Source organism: Cyprinus carpio, chromosome A13, assembly GCF_018340385.1.
Source record: "Cyprinus carpio isolate SPL01 chromosome A13, ASM1834038v1, whole genome shotgun sequence".
In the NCBI taxonomy this organism is placed as follows: Eukaryota; Metazoa; Chordata; class Actinopteri; order Cypriniformes; family Cyprinidae; genus Cyprinus; species Cyprinus carpio.
This window is the reverse complement of record NC_056584.1, coordinates 17345671-17363126: the sequence shown is the minus strand read 5'-3', so window position 1 is coordinate 17363126 and position 17456 is coordinate 17345671. Positions and strand designations below refer to the sequence as shown.

General features: G+C 34.5%; 2 protein-coding genes across 4 annotated transcripts; one reads left to right on the top strand and one right to left on the bottom strand.

Annotated features, from left to right (window-relative positions):
• The first annotated feature begins 1095 nt into the window (after positions 1–1095).
• On the top strand, positions 1096–7964 carry LOC109100806 (hypoxia inducible factor 1 subunit alpha inhibitor). 3 transcript variants are annotated; one of them, XM_042769072.1, is made up of 8 exons: positions 1096–1533; positions 2962–3212; positions 3788–3936; positions 4403–4548; positions 5115–5221; positions 6743–6806; positions 6893–7003; positions 7460–7964. In XM_042769072.1, exons 1-8 carry the CDS (start codon positions 1330–1332, stop codon positions 7514–7516), a joined length of 1089 nt encoding a protein of 362 aa, XP_042625006.1. In that variant the 5' UTR covers positions 1096–1329; the 3' UTR covers positions 7517–7964. The 3 variants fall into 3 exon arrangements, with proteins under 3 accessions (XP_042625006.1, XP_042625007.1, XP_042625008.1); XM_042769073.1 differs by lacking the exon at positions 1096–1533 and adding an exon at positions 2397–2709; XM_042769074.1 differs by lacking the exon at positions 1096–1533 and adding an exon at positions 2797–2818.
• A 1316-nt stretch (positions 7965–9280) lies between these two features.
• Positions 9281–12991, bottom strand: LOC109100808 (CUE domain-containing protein 2). Its single transcript, XM_042769071.1, has 9 exons — positions 12834–12991; positions 12153–12227; positions 11902–12045; positions 11749–11810; positions 11405–11529; positions 11146–11316; positions 10627–10691; positions 10481–10541; positions 9281–10384 (listed from the first exon to the last, which is right to left on the bottom strand). Exons 2-9 carry the CDS (start codon positions 12224–12226, stop codon positions 10238–10240), a joined length of 849 nt encoding a protein of 282 aa, XP_042625005.1. The 5' UTR covers position 12227; positions 12834–12991; the 3' UTR covers positions 9281–10237.
• Between the last annotated feature and the right edge of the window lie 4465 nt (positions 12992–17456).

Below are 17456 nucleotides of genomic sequence, written 5' to 3'. Positions count from 1 at the left end.
TTGATAACACAGTTTGAAAAGGTTACTTTGTGTCACTTTTAACACAGCATACAAATGACCCATCTGTCACAAGACGAAGCAGTGACAGGTGATATGGTTACAGGTAAGCCTACTCTTAAAGGTACAGTTCATTTAATTATGAAAATTATGTCATCATTTACTCAAGTAGCTATGCAAAACACTGAGATACTTTCCAAAATATTTGTGTTCAACGGAAAATGTATATCGGATCATGGACTATGTGTTTTTCAAAACATTTTTGTAAGGCATCCAGTCTTCACCACATTACCTGGATTCAAAGTTTTGGGGTTTATTTACAATAGTGCTAGCATATTTGGGCCTGCTGGTGTTTCTGAAGGTTCCCAAAAATCCAGGTGGTAGTATGTTCTAGTGTTGTATTTTCACTTAGATGTTTTTTTGCTGTTGCATAATAAGAAAGCGTTTCTAGTCATGTGATGCATAGTGAAATAATAAAAACACATTCGGGTAACTAGAATGAATCTACTAGAATATTCTTAGCCGCTTATGGGAGACCACGAATAGCAGTCAGTTATCCAATATCTCCATCTACTGTTCCATCCGCACTAAGGCTTTTTCTGGGGACTATGGTATTTCCTGAATTTCTGGAGTGGTTAAAGTGTTTTAATATTATAATTTGCATGTGAAATGAAACAAGAATTTTGAACCTGTTCAGATTTCTGTTTGGGAAATATGTGAAAATTAGTGTAGGCTTGCATTTATTAGATTGTGCTCATTTGCATATTTGAACACATTTCAGAATTTTGTTTTAATGCAAAACGATTGTTTTAATATAATGTGATCAATCAACCGAGGAAGTAACGTTACGGGTATTAGATGTTTTTTACCCAATCACCTGTGTTGTCTTGCCTACTTGATGACCGTAGGACATAGTTTTCTGAGTAACTGTCAGCTGTGCTCGTGTCTTCCGTTTCACGTACGATTCCTGATAACCCTGTCGGTTTTATTTAGCGAAATATTTTGAAGTTTGACATATTTGTAATAGTTTCCTTATTGCTCACCCACTCATTCATAAACACGAGCGTCCAACGGTTTAAATACTTTTATTTTGAAAGAAAATAAAAAAACTCACTTCCGGTGGGTGCTTAGAACGCGTCGCCAGTTTGTCTGTTTTCATCCTGCTCGCTGCGCGGGTGGCTCCGCTCGGCTGTTCGCGTTTCTGCAGCTTGTGTGAAAGGACAGGAGCGGTTCTCGCGCTCGCTGCTCCTCTCTCTGCTTAACGGCTGTGCCGTACAGCTTCGTGCGACTTTATTGTGAAGTAACAGCAATCCCCTGGCGCACTTAGAGGACATGGCAGCCGCGACCGTGGCTGAGGCGGACCCAGCAGAGACCGATGGAGCTGCCGCCGCCTCCGCCTCCGCCGCCGCCGCCTTTACGGATCTACGCGACACAGGCTGGAACGAATCGCAGCTCCGACAATATACTTTTCTAACCCGACAGATACCGCGACTATCCCATACAGATCCGCGTGCCGAGGTTCTCATCAATAACGAGGTAACAGATTTATCCTGCATCTTATTAGAGTGCGATGAGTGGAGATTCATTCGGATGGGTGCAAGGTGCACTAAAATGAAATGATGATTTAACCAAACTCAAACAGCAGGCTATTAAACGCCTTTGTCTAATACAGAATCATAGACCGTGCTGGGATTATTGCTGAAACTTCTTGATGTGTTTGATCGGAGATCCTTTTAGTACGTCAGATCCCAATAAGCAGACACATTTGATCAGTTATAAATAAGTTTATTCCTTAGTTACAAAATAGATCGTTTTGTAACTGCCATGTTAAGTTATGTTTTAAATGTAGAAAATTAGTAAACGGGCTGGTGTGTATAATTTCTGCATAAAGTGAAAAGTTTACGCTAACGTCACATTATCTCAGTAAGATATCGTAACGTTAAATGTAAATACTGCATTTCCTGAAACAGTTTGTTAACGTTTTAACTAGATTTTTTTTATATAATATAGCATTTATTTCTATTATTTAATGATAGATCAGGGGAGGGGTTCCTGAACCAAACAGAAAGGAAAAGTATTAAAACAAAGTAGAAAAAATAACTTATAAATGAAAGTATAATCAAAGTCTTCATCTGTACACAAAAACTACTGTGGTGATGGGCTATAATGAGATCGGTCAAAGCACGTTGTTCATGTTGACTGCTGTCTCGTGTAAACAGTGACAGTGAACAATTTTAGCTGTTTACGAGACCGTACGTTTTAATTCTTTTAGAATGAATGAATAAAGTATCATTTTATTTTTAAGAATGTAATATACATATGAACCGATTGAATGAATAAAGTATAATTTTATTTTTAAGAATGTTATTTATTTATATAATGAATATTAGATCAGGAACACTTCTGAATCATAGTCCAATACTAAGTTATTTAATAATTATAATTTAATATCATGTATAAAATGGTAATTTACATTTAAAAGGCGATGGAGCTGCATGGTGGTTTGTTGCTGTAAGTTAGCGGTCGTCTGGTGTAGCTGCAGCGGAGCGCGAGAGCGTGGACTGTTCAGTGCGCGTGCTGGAACAGTCTACGTTCTTCTGGTCACGTAGCACTTTTTTTTTCATGCTGCTGCATCAGGATAATTCTGTGTCAAATAAACGGCGAGCCTTGGCGGGGTCGCTGTGGCTGCTCGACTCGGACCATATTTTTGCAGTTCGGTTTAATTGAGTTTTTAAGCTGTAGTCTAAATATTTGCGTTTGAATGCAACCATGAGTGTGGTAGTGTGTTTGGTGCTTCAGGAAACATGCAGAAAAGTTAAAAGTGATTGCGCTTACAGAATGATGAAGAGAAACTAGAATGACTCACCCAAACTAGCATTGCTGTTGTTTTTAAAACAATTATGTATGACTATTATTAATCTTCTAAATAGTTCATTTTTTTATGCATTTTTTTTTCTTTTGTAGGAGCCTGTTGTATTAACAGACACCAATTTAGTATATCCAGCTCTAAAATGGGACATACCCTACTTGCAAGAGAACATTGGAAATGGGGACTTCTCTGTTTACATAGCAGAAAATCACAAATTCTTGTATTATGACGAGAAGAAGATGGCAAACTTTCAGGACTTTGTGCCCAAATCTCGTCGAATAGAGATGAAATTTTCTGAGTTTGTGGACAAGATGCATCAAACTGAGAAACAAGGTGGAAAAGAAAGGTGATTTTTTTTTTTTTTTTTAATAACTTAAAAGTGAAGGCACTTTTGATTTGTAACTACTTTGATTTGATTTGTAACTCTATGTTTGCCATAAAAACAAAGACGGCTGTTCGGTCTTTTTTCCTTTCACAATTAAAACATTCTTTCTGAATCAAAAGTGTACATTTGTTTACAGTGTGTGCTTAAAATGTACCTTAACTATGAAGTTTTGAGCTGTTTATTATGACATGAACAGTACATGTGCGATTGAAAATTGTTGAGCTGTGTGAAATCCAATCCATGAAATAAAACCGATCCGGTGTACGACTAAGCAGTTAATTCTGCCAACTTGTGTCCAGGTCACATCTCTGACCTTTTGATACTCTGCTTTGGCGGCATTATTTTTTTATATCTTTTTTTTTTTTTTTTTCTGGTTCCAGACCTTTAATTGTTTACCGTTATTAATAAATATTATGCAAATTAAGATATATATTTAGTTAATAATATAAAAACATTCTGAGTGGTAGAGGTAGAAGTTACTTGATTTAATTTTTGACATTTTAACATGTGAAATGACATTGCTGTGTAATTTGTAGAGTGTACTTGCAACAAACTCTGAATGATACAGTTGGGCGAAAAATAGTGGTGGATTTCCTTGGATTCAACTGGAACTGGATTAACAAACAGCAAGCTAAACGAAACTGGGGACCGCTGACCTCAAATTTGCTGCTCATAGGCATGGAAGGTATACAGTTTCAGTGCAACTTATTCTCTATCTAATTTATTCAGATTACTAGTTAAAATATATTGATTGGCTTTTCCTTGAAAATTGTCAAACATATTCTTTTGGACTGTCCCGGTTTTAATGCAAGTAGAAAGCTCTTTTATGAAGTTAGTTAATTTATTTAGTAAGATTTTGCCTGAAAAGGTTTTAGAATTTTTATCATATGTTCATTTAAAAAAATCTTGTATAATATTACTTGCTGTGTTTATTTGTTTTCTTGGTTTTTATTGTGCCTATGTGTTATTTGTATTTTTGTAGTAGAGTTTTTGCCATGAAAATAGCTTCAGATGCTGACATGGCATTAAATAAAATTATAAATCTACCAACTACTGCTTGAAAATGGTCTTTCATTGTCTACATTTAAGTTGGTGCAGTAACCATCATCTAATTTTTTGTGTTTGTTTATCCTCTGAAAATGTTTCGCCAGGCAATGTGACACCAGCACACTATGATGAGCAGCAGAATTTCTTTGCACAAATCAAAGGACATAAGAGATGCATCCTCTTTCCTCCAGATCAGTTTGACTGCCTCTATCCTTACCCAGTTCATCATCCATGCGACAGACAGAGTCAGGTATTGTATGTTTTAATAACACTCTAGACCAGTAGTTCTCAGTTTCTGGTATGTTATATTACCCCAGAAGATTACAGTCTACTCTTAAAAAAAAAACATTTAATTGTGCTGTATTGTGTGTATAATAATCTATTGCATAGCCTACTTTGTACTTCAGCAATACAGCATGCAAACTAATGTTCAAGTTAACAATATTAACAAAAAAAAAGCAAAATATTATATTCACGAGTTTGTCACATTACTTTTTCCACCATGAGTAGGGCGAATTGATGGAAGTGAATACAAAAACATTAACAGAGATGCCAAAAATATTTTGATAATTGTGTTTGATTTATACTAGGTCCCAGAATTTTTTTTTTTTTTACAGATCTCAAGTTACCACAGACTTTTCAAAAATATTAAACCGCAATTCTTCTCTGTATGTTGCTGGTATACCCAAATGGACTCTAGATTGAATGTTGTACAAATGTTGTTCCTGGTATGAAAGGTTCGAGAACCACTGGCTGAAAAACTTTGTTTTCATACTCTTTAAGACTGTAGCAATAACAGTTTTTTTGCATTCATAGGTTGATTTTGAAAATCCAGATTATGACAAGTTTCCTAATTTCACAAATGCTGTTGGATATGAGGCTGTTGTAGGACCAGGTGATGTCTTATACATCCCAATGTACTGGTAAGATTGCTTTCAAATACATGGAAAAGATTGATCACAGTGATTACATTAAGATGAAATGTGTAATTTAGCCAGTCTGGCTCAACCAAATGTGGAGTTTGAGATGGAACTATCTGTTTGACCAACCAAAGGCAGACGGGATGAGTGCTTGGGAAAACCTGTTAGGAATATTCAGCAGGCCTCTGGCTCTCCGCCTCCATGGGCTGCTGACTTAGTTTCAAGCCTGTGAGAGTGACTCAGCCATGACGGCTTCGTCTTCCAACTCCTTGCTCCCCCTAGTCACTGGAGGGCAAAATGATGCCAACCAGCTGTGTAATTCTACAGTCCATACTTTTTCCTCATGGCTGCCTGAGTGTGAACATCTCTCCTCTTCTTTTAACCTCGTGTTACAGAAGGGCCTCCATTTGAATTAGAGAGCAAACACAGAACATTGTACTATATTCCAAATGTTCTCAGAGTTTCCTTGTGTGTGTATATCTGAACTCTGATCCGACACATGGACAAAGAGTGGTGCCAAGGGGCATCATGCTGCATATGTACTTTAAAATCAGGCACACGTTTCAAAAGTGAAGCTTGGTCCCCTGTAATGGTTCAGGTCTCTCAAAAACTTTCCAAACAGGTTTTCATTAGCAGTGTTAAAGTGCAGTTTATATGTGTAAAGTGCACATTGTGTGCTTTGCATAAGTGACTATATTAAGAAAACAATCACAGTTTGGCAGGTGTGGAAGGAATGTCCGGTGTGGGATTCGAATAGTTTTTCAGTTTGACTTTCCTGCAAGCATGGTGCTCTTATCTAAATTGTCTTCTTCATAAATAGCAGTGGAATGTTATTGTATGTAAAAGCTTTGTGGAAGATTTTTTTACGTGTTTATTCATTTTAGAATAGTTTTAGAATATTTAGTTCTAAATTAATTTTCATATGAATTAGAAATGATAAAGTAATCCAAAAATGAGTGAACCAATGTTTAAAGTCAATTATATATTAAATTCCTGAAATATATTTTTATACTCTATTGTTTAAAGGTTTGGGTCAGTAAGATTTTTTAAAATGTTTTTGAGGGAGGTTTATGTTCACTTAGGTTGCATTCATTTGATTATAAATTACAGTAAGAACAGAAATTCTGTGAAATATAACTATTTCACATAATTTTTTTTGTTTGTTTTATTTTAATATCCTTCAGAAATCTTTCTAATATGCTGATTTGGTGCTCAAGAAACATTTATTATTGTTTTTCTATTTTTTTGTGGAAACAAAATGTTTTTGGTGATATGTTTTTTTTTTTTTTTCAGTATTTTTTGATGAATAAAGAGTTCAAATTAACAGAATTTATTTGAAATAGAAATCTTATGTTACTATGTAAAAGTCCTTACTGTCAAATTTGAACAATTTAATTAATTCTTGCTGAATATAAGTGTTAATTTCTTTAAAAAAAACTTGACACCAAAACATTTGCATAATACTGTATTAAGTTTATGAAATTATCTTAAATGATAAATGTTTGTGTTTTTTATTTGATAAAGGTGGCATCACATTGAGTCCCTGTTAAATGGAGGAGTGACCATCACAGTAAACTTCTGGTACAAGGTATGCTTTTGCAGCACCATCTCATTCATTTGTAAACATGATATATCTTCGCACCAATCAACCAATATTGTACAAAATATTTTCAGGGGGCACCCACACCAAAAAGGATAGAGTACCCTTTGAAAGCTCATCAGAAGGTGGCCATAATGAGGAACATAGAGAAGATGTTGGGAGAGGCCTTGGGGGACCCGCATGAGGTACAGAGAAGTAGAACAGTCAATCAAAGCCTTTTCCATTTTTAGGTCCTCAGATATGAATAATGCATTAAGGAATTCCCTGTGTATTTCGACCTTGACAATAACCTAATTACACGTATATTTGTGGCTAACCTGCTTTAAACCTGAATATAATTGTGCATGCCTACATTTGACTGTGACTAGAGCGAAAATGAATAACCTTTTTCTTCTTCCACTACTTTAATTGTTTAATGTATGTTTGTTCAAAAACAGGTGACCCTTAAAATGTCCTAATTCACCTTTCTACAAAATAAATCAGGGCAGAAAGTCTTAAACTCTTAAGGTCATGCCTGGCAGATTTGTTCTTGTTTTAATCATGAAATATTTTTTAAACAATTTCACAAAAAAACGTAAGTCATTTTGCTTCTCATATTCTAGTGATTGGGTGCTGAGGTATTCAAGATTTTTTTTCAACAGGTTGGTCCATTGCTGAACATGATGATCAAGGGCAGATATGATCATGGACTGAGTTAAAGGCCTGAGCTGAACTCTCTTTAGTGTGCTGCTAAGAAGGTCTGTTTATGTGTATGTGTGGATATGAGTATATGCTTGTGTGTACATTCAGACTGTTGAAACAGACTGTTGCCAGTGCATGGCAGTATTTTGGCAGTATAAAGACTCCCGCCTTTTGTCTGCTTTCATTTACTGGACCCATTATAGCTAGTTCTATGTTGGTGTAAGATGAAAACCACTGGTGAGGGAATCTTGAGTTGATCTCTCCTTAAGTCCTTAAATTCATATGTGTGCAGCATTACATGCTAAAAAATAGACGAATGCATTAGCAGAGCCTTTAAAGCACTTTTACACCACCCAGAGCGCCTGTTGTCAGGTTTTGTCCCATGTTGGGACAAAGAAGGTGCCATATGTCATGATTAAACTCCTGTGGTTCAGAGTCCGTGCAGTGAAACTGGCAGAGTGCCTCGAGCATATCCACAAAGGAGGATGATTTACAACTTGAAACCTACCATCGGCTCATTGACGGTTTTAAACTGTTGATACTACCATGATTTGATGATGTTTTTTTTTTGTGTTTGCTTTTGAATTTGATCTCATGGCTTAACAGTGTTTCTGTTAGGATAGAGGTAATGCAGAATACAATGGTCTGCCACAATATGTTTTTTAAACAAAGGATTTCTTATCCTTTGGTAGCTGTCTCACTGAATTAAAATTTGTAAATTTCTTTTTTTTAGGTAAGTGCACTATAAGGCAAATGTTTTAGTTTCTTGGTGTTATATTTTTCAGTGGAAAATTCTATGGCAAGGGGGCACTAATGCCTCTTTACATAGCCGGTCTTTTCTACAGTACCATTGCTGTCTCCATGAATTGAAAGGAAATAAAAGATTTGGAATGGTTTGGTCTACTTTTAAGTCTTTGAAAATACAGTTCAACGAATTATTATTTTTTTTTTTAATTGCAACTGTTTGTTTTTGTCCTGTTAATTACAGTTTTTGTTGTTAAAATTAGTGCATTTAAGATACAAAATGTGTGTGCTAAATGCTGGAAACTATGTTGTTTTTCAATTTTGTTCAGGGAAGAAAGCAAATAACTCAAATGGCCACTTTAATTCTTTAAATGTATACAGTGTTTCAAAGTTTTCTTCATTACATAAACCTATTGGTACAGTATATCATGAACTTGTATCAGCTGACTTTATATTTTGCCAAAATGTCAAACAGGGTACCATCAATGATTGTCGTCATCTGTCATATAAATTGCCTATCATCATGAACACAAAATATGAAATACATCATAACTCTGGGAACATTTGTCTTGTTACAGGCATTCTTACAAAGATTACATAGGAATATAAAATTCTGACAAGATTATTTTGAAGTGTTTGGCCTTTCACAGACATGTCTTTTGTCTTTAAAATAATTATTTAACAGGTGTTCTAGCATTGTTAAACGTGCTTTAGAGCATGATCCAAGTTGTGTAAAAATGTAAGAGAACAGAACCTGTTACTTCAGACTATCTGCATGATCTTTTGATTTCTGTAGTTCTCAGTACTGATTTCTCAGTGGCTTAAAGTGGTTTTGTCTGTTCTTCTAGTTTTTAAATTAAAACATGTTTTGTTTTCTCACCTTTGTGTCTTTAGATGTGTATATTCCTCCACACCAAAATTAATTTCTTCTTTAAACACAACCTCATTATTCTCTTTAGTTTACATAAAGGTAAAAAATCAGTTTTAATGTAGTTTAAAACCATTTAAAGTAGACAATTGAGAAATGACAACATTCGTAAAACATTAATTATTTACTAGTCACTCTCAAAAACATCAATCCTTGAAAAATAATGTTAATATATATTTGAATCTAATCACTGCACTTCAGTTTCAGGGCCGTGGAGGTGCTGGGTGGAGGTGACCGGTAATGTTGACAGCGGATACTGTGATTCTATGGCAAAGACAACATGGTTTACATGTAAATGGAGTACATCAAGCACAAACAAATCTCAAATACTGGTGTAATATGGATATGACAATACAATTGTTAATAGTGATCACAAAGCACATCCATTACTAAAACTATGCAAAGCAACTACACAATAAATACAGAAAAAAGACGAAGCTTTGGTCTATCCAAAGCTTGTCAAGTGTATATGTGGAGCTGAATCCCGAATTAACAAGCAGACATTGTTTGTGAACTGTCATACAGACCCTGCTATTCTATAGTCTCTGTAGGAACATATATGGAGTCTTTTTATTTCTGTATATGAAAATAAACACACAATGCAAAATTCAATCACTGATGTTCAACTGTTTCCTGCCCCCGAAAATAAGCTAAACCGGTTGATTTTATAACAAAACAACCACTTAGCGGAACATTTCAATGAATTTCAGTAAAATTATGTGTAAAACAGGGTTTGGCTTAAAGAAAACAGTCAAATGTAAACACCATGTTTGTAGGTATAGCTTAAGGTTTTAGTAAAAAGTAGTTAAAAAATAAATAGAGTAACATATAAAAACTCGAAAAAAGAGGCCTGCTGGGAGATTACACAGATCAGCAAATCAGTTCAAACATCAAAACTCGCAAGAAACAAAAACTCCTGCACCATGTATGTAAATGGACACACATTTAGACCAAGATACATTTAAATAAAAACTAAAACATTTGTTTCCAGTCACAGTTAACCAGACACAAATATCAAAAACAAGGAGGGTTGACTCTGAATGGTCCATCAGCAAGATGCCTTTCATCAATGAAAGCGATATTTGCGTGCTGGTTTGAGACTAACATAAGTCTTCTTCATGTCATCTGGTTCTTCTTTCTTGACTAGATGGTAACGCTCTCCCTTTGTGGTGACCACCTGACTGCCGTGATAGCGCACCAGTTTCTTAGGAGCCTGCAGATGATCATATAGCAACTGGAAAGAATTAATATCAACGTAATTCATTGATGTTATACAATGCAATCACTGAAAATGTCACTGAAAACATACATCTTTTGGAGTGACTGGTCTGTGCACTTTCTTGTCTTCTTCACTATCAACCAGCATGTACCTGCGGGTCCAAAAATTCGATTAGGCATTTTTTTCAGCTTGCAGTGACATCCAATATAAAAAGTGAGATCAAGATAACAACTCACTTTTCTAAAATGCTCGCTTTAAGTTTCTGATCAACTTCTGCAGAAACAGTCTTCCCTTGGTTTGCCTGAAAATGTACAATTTTAAGGCATCAGTGTTATTTTAGTATTATCTATATACTATTATAAGTTAATATTTTGAATGACCTTTTATTTTTATATATATATATTTTTTTTTTGTAATTTTAAGTTAGTTAGATTACTTTTTTATTTTAGTAATGTTCTTACTTAGACTTTTTTGTTTTGACAAATATGACTAATTATTTTTTAAATAAAGTTTTTCTATCTAATATTTATAGTTTAGCCTCATTTCAGTTAACGAAAATTATTTTTAACAGTTTTATTTATCATCACTGAACTGATTTGCAACAAAATATCCCTATAATACCTTTCAAATATATATAAAAAAAACATTTATCTTGAGTAACAGTTAAGAGATAAAGGGCAAAAAAAACTATTTATAGATCATTTGATTTTATGATTTTGAATTACTTCAGTGAAAGAAGCTACAAACGAACTTACATCGAGAGACGTTGAGCACTTAAGCTGGACATCTCCCTCAATAATGAGACGAACAGCTTCCTCCATGTCTCCTTTAGCAATCGACAATGCACTTCTGGCCTCAGTCACACTGCATTTAGGAAACATCTCAAGAAGATGTTGCTCCTGTTTGTCCCAAGATGATTCAGAAACCTGAAAACACATTTCCAAACACTTATTCACTTGCCAACCAGCTGGCCAGTATCTGGTACATTGTGAATGTGCTTGAAAGGCCTATTACCTGAGCTGTGGCTCCCTCTGCTTGTAATGTGAGGTTGTGTGTCTTTTCTCTTGAACCTCCATGGGTTAAAGAAGAGCTGTCTGAGAGGGGAAGTTTACCTTCCTCTATTTTCATCTCTCCAGATTCTAAACAGACACAAATCACATTTCAGCGAGCAGGACATTTTCTTGTTTCTTCACATAAGTGCCTTTGTCCTGTGCTCCTGCTAATAGTCACTCAGGTTCACGGGGGTGGGGGGTGTTTTTATGGTTGATCTGTTTTTTTTTTTTTTTTTTTTGACAAAATCGAATGTATCGAATACAATATAATAAAAAATGCAACATCTGTTAAGAAAGGAAAATTACCTGTGTCCCGGGCCGAGGCCAACTTTGATGCCAGATTAAACATCATCTCACAAACTTTGACACTATAAAAAAGTAAAATAAAAAAAAATTACCAACAGTCAAATAATTTTAAACCTCAGCAGGACTAAACTTGCAAGATATCAGCCCAGTTACCTGTCAATATCTGAGAAACCAGGAATGTATGCCTCTAACATTTCAACGAACACCTCTACATCAAAGTTTTCCTCCACACTTTCTTGAAATCCCAAATCTTCTAGCACCCCAGTGATGTAGGACAAAATCACATCATCTAGAGTACTAATTAAAAAAAAAAAAAAAAAAAATCACGTCACTGGTATATTTTCATGATTGAGAGGGAACCCCCCCCCCACTTTAATTAAAGGTATGACGTGACACGCCCTCACCTCAGATCCGCGTGAGGAATATATGACAAAATGAAGTCATACAGGGCGTCGTGGATTACTTTTTGAAGATCCATCCTTCATGCAGTCGAATTAAAAAGGTGAAGAGAGAACAAAGAAGAAATTACAACTTTACAATTACAAGCTTTAATGCAGGTATGTTTCAGAAAACAAACACGAGGCTACATAACTATGAATGAATGAATACTGCAGATTGTGCTCAACATCAACTGATATCAAAGTGAAGGTTAAGAGTCTGTATAATTTTGGTTATCAGCCGTTAAAAAAAGTTAAAACAAACTTCTTTCCTATGCAAGGCCTATTAGTCCAAAAACAGACTTTTTTTGTTTTTGTTTTGCGTGCTTCGACGTGGATGCGGATTCAGTGCACTTCTTTAGATTGGCGAATAATTTTATTACATGTGCTGGAAAACATGTTTGCCAAACGGCAACGCTTGCACGCGATCTCCACACATTGTTTTGGCGTTTAATCATACGATTGTACAATCAATCTTATGGTTAACATTTTAGAAACACGGTGCACAAATGATATGCATTCATTCGCTGCCAGTAGAAGCATTTGATTCCGATGTCATGGTTTGTTTATCTGTGCTCAGTTGGGTAGCCGATGGCTAACTAGCATAGTCCTATAACATGCGCAAAGGCCTTTAGATGTTAATCTCACCTTTTGATCAAACCGCACAGCTAAAAGAATAAAAATAAAGCAAAAATAAGCTCGTAAAAATTGATAACTTGTATTGGCAAGCTGGCAATAAATCGTAAAATGTTTAGCTAAGTCACTAGCCCTGCGCGCGGTCGCTGAGGTTCAAAACCTTTGACGTCACGTCCTCTTTAATGTAAACACACCCTCGTGTCACTGTTTTGATTGCATTTACAGAGTTACAAACGCATTTTATTCTCTTTATTAACTATTCTGCTGTATGGTACAGTTTATTTAGCATTCAGTGTCATAGTACAGATTTACGCTTGGAGTTCAAATGTGACCCTACCTGTTTTGTGCTTCTTATAGTTGACAGTGATTTATTATGATTGCTGTGATAACTGATTTATTATGATTGCTGTGATAACTAAGTTGTAGTTGTGATATATTTTAATGAAACATTTGTTTTATGTCATCTTCTCATTCACAAATAAAGGCCAAGTCAAGTCACCTTTATTTATATAGCACTTTATACAAAACAGATTGTGTCAAAGCAACTGAACAACATTAATTAGGAAAACAGTGTGTCAATAATGCAAAATGACAGTTAAAGGCAGTTCATCATTGAATTCAGTGATGTCATTATTCAGCTCAGTTCAGTTTAAATAGTATCTGTGCAATCATTTGCAATCAAGTCAACGATATCGCTGTAAATGAAGAGTACCCAACTAAGCAAGCCACAGGCGACAGCGGCAAGGGACCAAAACTCCATCGGTGACAGAATGGAGAAAAAACCTTGGGAGAAACCAGGCTCAGTCCTCTGGCTAGACAAAACCAGCAGTTCAATTCCAGTCTGCAGAAAGGTCAGATTATGCAGAAGAATGATCTGGTTCCTGTGGTCTTTTCCTGGTGGTCGTCTGAGACAAGGTCTTTACAGGGGATCTGTCTCTGGGGCTCTAGTTGTCCTGGTCTCCGCTGTCTTTCAGGGTTGTAGAGGTCTTCTCTAGGTGCTGATCCACCATCTGGGCTGGATACTTACTGGATCCAGATGACTGCAGTGACCCTCTGATCTGGATACAGACTGGTGGCTACGGTGACCTTTGGAATAAGAGAGAAACAGACTAATATTAGCGTAGATGCCAGTCTTCTAACGATGTAGTAAGTACATTGGGTGTTATGGTAAGTGTTCCCGGTTCCAGTTTACCTAATTAATGCAGCCTAAAAGTCCTTTAACGGATTTGGATATTAGAAGCTTATTAGTATAAGTCAACCGTAACAAACAAGTTTTTATCGTCAATGAATTGCAGAGAACAATGCAAATTTTCATTGTTTCATTTCTACAGTACATTTGTCACAATAATAAATAAAAATTGGACTACATTAATACATTTTTAAAAAAATAAAATATATGATGGATATTGTATGAATAATAATAATAATAATAATAATAATAAAACTAAATATTTTATATAACTAATAATATTAAAATAATATTTTATATAAACTAATACATTTAATAAAACTTATACATTAGAAATATTTTTATTTCCAGATTCATACACATTTTTTAATTTTTTTTGCTAGCATAACTACTACTATAATAATTGTAATTATTGTATTATTATTGTCCTCATCATTATTATGCATAAACTATTATAAATATTTTATTTTTATTTACATTTGTTTTATTTCTTGGATAATTAATTACTATTAATAATTTTAAGTCATTTACTTTTTTGTGGTTGTACATGGCAAATTATTTTTCTCTGTTTTGACCTCTTTTAGGTTAAAATACTATGGGTCTCTCACTTGAGAATGAATAGCTGTAAGGTGAATTGAGAAAATTATGCAAATAATACAATGAATTAGGTATTTTACCTGTGAAACACTGCTGTTTTCTGTTAAATGTGATCTAGCAAAGGATGTCACTTAACGGTAGACCCAATATTCACTAAGAATATCAGAAAAAAAAAAATCCGTTATTGATCTGTCTCTAATATCAAGTACTGTCCGTGGTGTTTTACTGATCTTTTATAAGGCCCTTCTGCACATACGTCAACATCTGTTAGTGCACATACTGTATAAGGGGCAAAGAGAGCTCCAGTGTTATTACTCTAGTGTATGCTGTCACGCCTCCTGATTACAAATTGGTTTCATAGATGTTTAGCGCTGCATAATTAATGCTTTATCGAGTGTGTGTTTTATCCAGCTGCACTGTTTCATTATTAGTATGGGAAATACAGTACATGAGGCTGATAATGAGTCTAGGAGAAGATGTCTCATCTTGGCTGGACTCTATTTAACCCTCTTGGGTCAGTAGCATGTAGAATTGTCTTACAAAATGAGTGCATGAATGAAACCCATCCGTGTTCCTTATATATATATACACAGTCAGTATATACAGTAATAAGAATATAGTGGTGTATTTATTTAGACTTAATGCTGGACTTGTTAATGTACCTGACAACAAAAACACAGCCTAATCGTATGGATAGTAGTAAAAATGATAGTAGTAGAACTTATTCATAGGAAAAAAGGCTAAGATCTTGATGTAAGTTACATATTCTAGAGGTGAATTAAAGCAGTACATTTGTATTTTTGTTGGGTGAAGGGCAGTTAATAGAGAGGTTAACTGTCACTATAAATGGGGTATGTTGTCACAATGGCATTTTTTATGAAACAGTAAAAATGTAAATGGTAACATACAATGAAGTAATAATAAATTAATAGTTTAAAATAAAAATGTGACAACTTGGATTTGAAATATTTCCTGACCTGTAATGAAAAATTGTTAACGGTTAATGTTACAGTTAAAATCTACCTAGTTCTATTGTGGTCTATTGTTACCAGCAGCTATAAAAAATATCAGGGTGCCTTCATTTTAGTTTGTGGGATAAATTGTGATACAGATTTGGAGATATATTGAAAATGTTTGGTGAGTTTTTACGGTGTGAACACTAGGTGGCTGCATTGAGTCATGATACACTTTTGCATCGTTACTGTTGACTTTAACAGAAACACTGAAGCAGTTCATAGATCGGGAAATGAAAAATTAGTTTCTCAACAGTATCACATTTAGTTTTTATGGGGTTTGCAGAAAATGGTTATTTTCTAGTTTCTGCATGTTCGTTTTGTATTGCATCTAGAAATAGAATTTAGCTGATTTTCCTACAGAAACATCTTTTAATAATTTATTCAATATTATATTGCTTATTTATTTTCTTAAATACTGAAATGAATGGATATAATTTATTTTGCATGATATAATTTATTTTTCTGTTAATATAAAATTGCTGTTTGAGTTATGGATCTACATAATTATTTAATTTCGTAAAAGACAAAACATTAGGTTGTACTACTTTTTTTAAACTTTCATACTAGTATTGGAGTCAGTTATAGTTGGCCTAGACTTGCTTTGCATTCTTTTATTTGCCATTACTGGCACAAGAGAACTATTTTCCAGTTGAAGGCATGATTTGTCCCATCTGCCAGTGTGCCAGAACCCTTGAGCTTAAGGTGGGCCACAGAGACACTGTACTGAACCTGCAGGGACCACGGTGTCATGAAGCACATCCCGTAACATAGTTTTAACATACTGTATGAAACACCATGCATTTACATATGTTAAAATGTTCTGGATGTTTGTTAAACACACCTGGTTGTTGCTCTGTGTGCTCAGAAACCAGATGAGAAATCAAGAACTTACAGCTGTATTGTGAAAATCTGTGTTTTGCATTTAGTATCAAAAGTTTAATTTAGGTTTCCCTCTAAAAATAGTTTCACTCTGTTTTAAAAAGATTAATTTGGTAGTTTGTATAGAGAATGTCGAAATACACGGATCATTTTTAGTTTATATATATATATATATATATATATATATATATATATATATATATATATATATTATAATTTTATTATATATATATATATATATATATATATTACTACATCTAAAACATTTTGCATTTAAAATATTAAAAAGCAATTAAAATGTTTTCACTCATAGTTAATGGTATGCTCAAGCATGTCGTTCAGCAATGGATGGCCAGGATACACAATGTGCATATTGTGTTAAAAGAGAAAGATTTCCATTTGATCAGACACAATGGAGGAAGACTTGATCTCCGCTTTGCAATTTCCTCTCCTTCGTTAGAGGAGCCAAACAAAGTGCGAATAAATTTACTGCCAAATTAATTACCTTTTCCAACTTTAGACAATAATACCAGAAGCTGTCTGTCGGAACACATCTCTAATTATTTTATTAATATTTGATTCACAGTTCAGGCACAGCGATTTCACATTTTTTATTAAGTTTATTATACTTTGAAGTGAATGTGCATTATTATATATTAGATGATCTGAATTGAATTACCCAAGTGCCAAAATCAAATCAACAGATTTTTGTTTTCATCTCACAGATATGTGTTAAAAATGTAACAAATCTATTGTGCAATTGAAGCCACCGAGTTTTATTAATGAGCTTTTTCAAGCTTTCACAATTTGCCTCCTAAACCTCAAATGGTGAAATAAATGAATAGAATTTAATCACACAGTCATACTGCATGAAACTGTGCTTTCCATCAACACTTAAATGGGAGGGAAAAAAATCTGATTCAATTTTTTTTTTTTAAAGAAAATATATATATT